The 4489-nt window shown below is 39.2% G+C and overlaps 1 protein-coding gene across 1 annotated transcript; it reads left to right on the top strand.

Annotated features, from left to right (window-relative positions):
• The first annotated feature begins 591 nt into the window (after positions 1-591).
• On the top strand, positions 592-1557 carry LOC127231260 (olfactory receptor 145). Its single transcript, XM_051196748.1, has one exon. The coding sequence runs from the start codon at positions 625-627 to the stop codon at positions 1555-1557; it is 933 nt and encodes a 310-aa protein (XP_051052705.1). The 5' UTR covers positions 592-624.
• Positions 1558-4489: the final 2932 nt, after the last annotated feature.

The raw sequence follows: 4489 nt of genomic DNA, 5'->3' as shown, positions 1-4489 counted from the left end.
TACTTATTCATGAAAAACCTAAAATTTTCCAGATCATGGATGTTCCCGAATATCTTAATTACTCTTAGATTCTGATTCTTTTGTTTTACTTGGAAACAATGTTCATGAGTTTCACTCCACAGATAACAATTGAGTTCAGTAATAGGTTGCTATACCTTGCTTCTATATCTCAAATGTGTAAGAAAATAAAATAAAGGATAATAAGGCATATGAACAATTGAGTCCTATTTAATTCTACTGTACATTTTCTCTTGATTTTTCTAGCAGTCATTTGAAAATAAGAATATCTAGCACAGTTGTGTAAACTACCTGTGATATTGTGTGTGTTTGTATGAGTGGGCAGAGGGGAGATGTCACTGTATCACTGTGCAGACAAGGCTAACCTTACACTTACAGAGGTCTCTCTTCCTTTGTTTCTCAAATGCTAGGATTAAAGACAGGCATTGTGTTTAGTAAGAGGATGCCACTTTCTATCATGATAAAATCAAAGATGGGCATACTGTTTTCAAGTGGGTCACTGTATTCCCAGTACATTCCTCAATATTATCAGAGATAGTTGTCTGTCAATTGTGCTTTTTCCTACAACTTTGCCTTTTTTGTCTCCCCAGATTTTCTTGAAAAACAATGGCTGTGGCAAATGGCTCTTTGATGATGGAATTCATTCTCTTGGGGATAACAGAAGAGCCTGGCCTCCAAGTACCTCTCTTCTTCCTCTTTCTAGTAATATATATGATAACTACATTGGGAAATTTGGCTTTGATCATTCTAATTGTGCTGAACTCACACCTTCATACTCCCATGTACTTTTTCCTTTTCAACTTGTCCCTCATAGATCTCTGTTATTCTTCAGTAATTACACCCAAAATGCTGATGAACTTTTTACTGAAGAAGAACATTATCTCTTACTCATGTTGCATAACTCAGCTCTACTTGTTTTGCTTTTTTGCCATTTCTGAATGTTACATGCTGACATCAATGGCCTATGATCGTTATGTGGCTATCTGTCATCCACTCTTGTATAAAATTGCTATGTCTCCTAGGGTGTGCTTCTATCTTATGCTTGGTTCATATTTGATGGGGTTTTCTGGTGCCATGATCCACACTGGTTTCATGATGAGACTGACCTTCTGTGATGGAAACACCATCAACCACTATTACTGTGACATCCTCCCTTTGCTGCAGCTCTCCTGCACCAGCACCTATGCCAATGAGATAGAGCTGTTCATTGTAGCAGGAAAGGACATTGTTGTTCCTTCATCCATTATTCTTATTTCCTATGGCTTCATTCTTTGCACCATATTCCAGGTGAGGTCCACTGAAAGCAAATATAAAGCCTTCAGTACCTGCAGTTCCCATTTATTTGCTGTTTCTCTGTATTTTGGATCAAGCACCTTTATGTATCTTCAGCCCTCCTCAGCTGGGTCTATGGATGAGGGGAAAATTTCTTCCATCTTTTATACCATTGTGGTGCCCATGATGAATCCCTTAATCTACAGCTTGAGGAACAAAGATGTTAAAGTTGCAGTGAGAAGAACCCTGAGTAGGAGAATGTATTGATCAGAATTTGATGTAACTTCTGCCTGTAGTTAAACCTCAGAGTAATTAGCAGTGCCTACTGCTGTTTGAATGCAGCTTTCTTGTCACATTTTTCTACAGTGGGTTCATAAGTTTTAAGTTACATCTTTGCATGCTCTTTATTTGAAGGTATGCTTTATTAGTTATCATATATTTTATCATGAAATACAAATAATATTCTCCCTTCCTTGAAAATAATGCTAGGTTGATTGAATGCCTTTGTGGAAAACAGTCATATCTGACACCTGAAATGAAATATGAATCCTACATTATGCCTGTGCTTTTTTTCTTCCTCTCTTGGGCATGAATAAATTGCCTTCAAATGTTGGTGATTGATGCATACAGCTGTTGCAGGTGTAAAGCCTATGTCAGGCATTCATTTTAGTGTCTGAAATGTTTTAAAAGAAGCAATTGAATTAGTTGGTAGTTTGATCTCATGTATTGTGTTTTTTTTTTCTCTTTAACTAATATTGTTTTAAATTTTAAATACCAATCCCAGTTCCCCCTCCCTCTCCACCTACCTTTCCCCACCAAATCCCATTCACTCCTCAGAGAGGGTATGTCCACCCACTGTGAGTCAACCAAGTCTGTCATTTCACATTGAGGCATGACAAAGGCCCTCCCCAATATACCTAGACTAAGTAAGGTATCCCTGTATAGTGAATGGGCTCCAGAAAGACACTTTATACACTAGATATAAATCCTGTTCCCACTACACGTGGTTCCATAATCTGCACAAGCCATGCAACTGTCACCCACATTCAGAGGGCCTATTTTAGTCCTATGCAGGTTCCTCCCCATCTATCAGTCCTGAGTCAGTGAGCTCTCCCTAGCTCAGTTTCCCCTATCATGTTCTTGACCTCTTTGCTCACATTATCGCTCTTCCCTTTCTTTGACTAGATTCCTGCTGCTTAGCCCAGTGGTTTGCTGTGGATCTCTGCATATGCTTTTATCAGATACGGGATAAAGATTCTATGATGACAATTAAAGTAATCAATCTCATTATAGGGGAAGGTCAGTTCAGGTACTCTCTTTACTACTGCTTAGACTCTTAGCTAGCTAGAGTATTCCTTGTGGATTCCTGGTATTGATCCAGTGCCAGGTTTCTCCCTAATCCCTCAATAGCTCCCTCTGTCAAGTTATGTCTCCCCTTGTTCTCCCTCTCTGTCCTTCCCCCAACTCAACCATTAAGTTCCCTCACTTTTCCTGAGTAAATCTGGAGCATGACTGGTGTGGGGTGGAGTGGGGACAGGAGGAGGGGAAGAAAGGGGTAGGAGACTATTAGGTTCTTTTCAAAATCAGATACCCAAGTCTGGGGCACTTCACAGTTAGGAATTTCATAATCTTTTTTGTTGTATAATTGGCAATATAGAAAGTATGAAGAAAATATAATTACACTGATGTTCCAACTGAGAGTTACATTGGAAATCATTTAATTAACCTTTGACACCCACTCTTCATGCTAAACATTCAGAGACAGAAGAATTAAGAATTCCAGGCCCCCGTCTGAATATATTCTAAACAGACAGCTGTGTCTACCTCTTTGGTTATCAGAATAATAAAAGAATAAACCACAGTAAAGGTTTGTTTCTCAAGGAATTTCTTGCTGAGAGAAGAAGATCGAGACACATTGGAGATATTTTGTCTGTCAGAATAGGAATTTTTCTAAGGGAAAAAAGATTAACAACCTATCAAGTACTTTGTAGGAAAGACTGGTCTTTCAGGAGAGTCTTGGATATTAGACAATGTTGGGCAGGATTACACCTTGGCCAGACTGCTTAGTTCTTCATGTTTCTTGCCTCTTACTTAAACATTATCGTCATGTCAGTTTTCCTTGAAGATGTATTTGGGGAACAAATGTCAGTGAAACTCACTGTTCATCTTGCCAAACTTGCTTCATTGGAAGATCTCTATATTTGGTTTTCCACTACTAAATTGACTCTTGTTTATTTTTGAGATAATATATAAATAAAATATTGTTACCTTTCCTTTCTTCCCTCCAAACCCTTCCATATATTCTTCCCTGGTCCACTTTATGGACTCTTTGTTTATCAATTGTTATTGTGTACATATATGTATTTGTCAATTAGATTTGGAGGATGGATGGCTGGACCTGGTTTGTTAAGGCATCAGTTATGAAATCAAGTCCATTAACATGACATAAATGAATGGTTCTACTTTTGGGAGAAAATGTTGACTTCTACTTCAGTAGGAATATATTAGTCCTGCTGGATGGTGGTAGCACATTCTTTTAATCTAGCACTTAGGAGGCAGAGGTAGGTGGATCTCCTTGTTCAAGGCCAAACCCAATACCTGGTTCAAGGTACTGAGTTCCAGTACAGCCAGAAGTACAGAGAGAATACCTATATATAAAACAATAACAACAATAAACAACGAAAACAACAAAAACACAAACAAAACAGTTAGCAGTATATATAAACAGTCCTAAAGATGCAAAGACAGTTTCCTAATGAAAGTCTGAATGTGATTAATTGAAACTTTTTAAATATTTTTTTCTTATTTTACATATCGATCCCTCTCTCCCTCCCTCTCTCTCTCCCTCCCTCCCTCCCTCTCTCACTGTCTCCCTCTCTTTCTCCCTCCCTTCCATGACCCCACCATCACCCTTCTATCCCATCCACCCACCCCACCCCACTCCACAGGGAGGGTGATGCCTTCCAGGAGAGATCAACAAAATCTGTCAAGTTATTTGGAGTAGGGACTAGGCCTTCCCTCCTGCCTCTAGGTTAAGGGAGTAATCCTTCATGGGGAATGTGCTCCCAAAGTCCTTTCCTGCACCAGAGAGACATCCTGGTTCCACTAAGGTAGTCCTATAGATTGCTTAAGCCTTCTAATTGAGACCCATGTTCAGGGGTTCTGAGTAGGTCAAATGTTGGTTTCCCAGCTCTCAGTC

Source organism: Phodopus roborovskii, unplaced genomic scaffold, assembly GCF_943737965.1.
Source record: "Phodopus roborovskii unplaced genomic scaffold, PHOROB, whole genome shotgun sequence".
Classification (NCBI taxonomy): Eukaryota; Metazoa; Chordata; class Mammalia; order Rodentia; family Cricetidae; genus Phodopus; species Phodopus roborovskii.
The sequence above is the reverse complement of the archived record's forward strand: the minus strand, read 5'-3'. Positions and strand labels throughout refer to the sequence as shown.

Excerpts from the sequence above, each read along its gene's own strand:
- LOC127231260 (XM_051196748.1), top strand. The coding sequence starts at position 625 with ATGGCTGTGGCAAATGGCTCTTTGATGATGGAATTCATTCTCTTGGGG.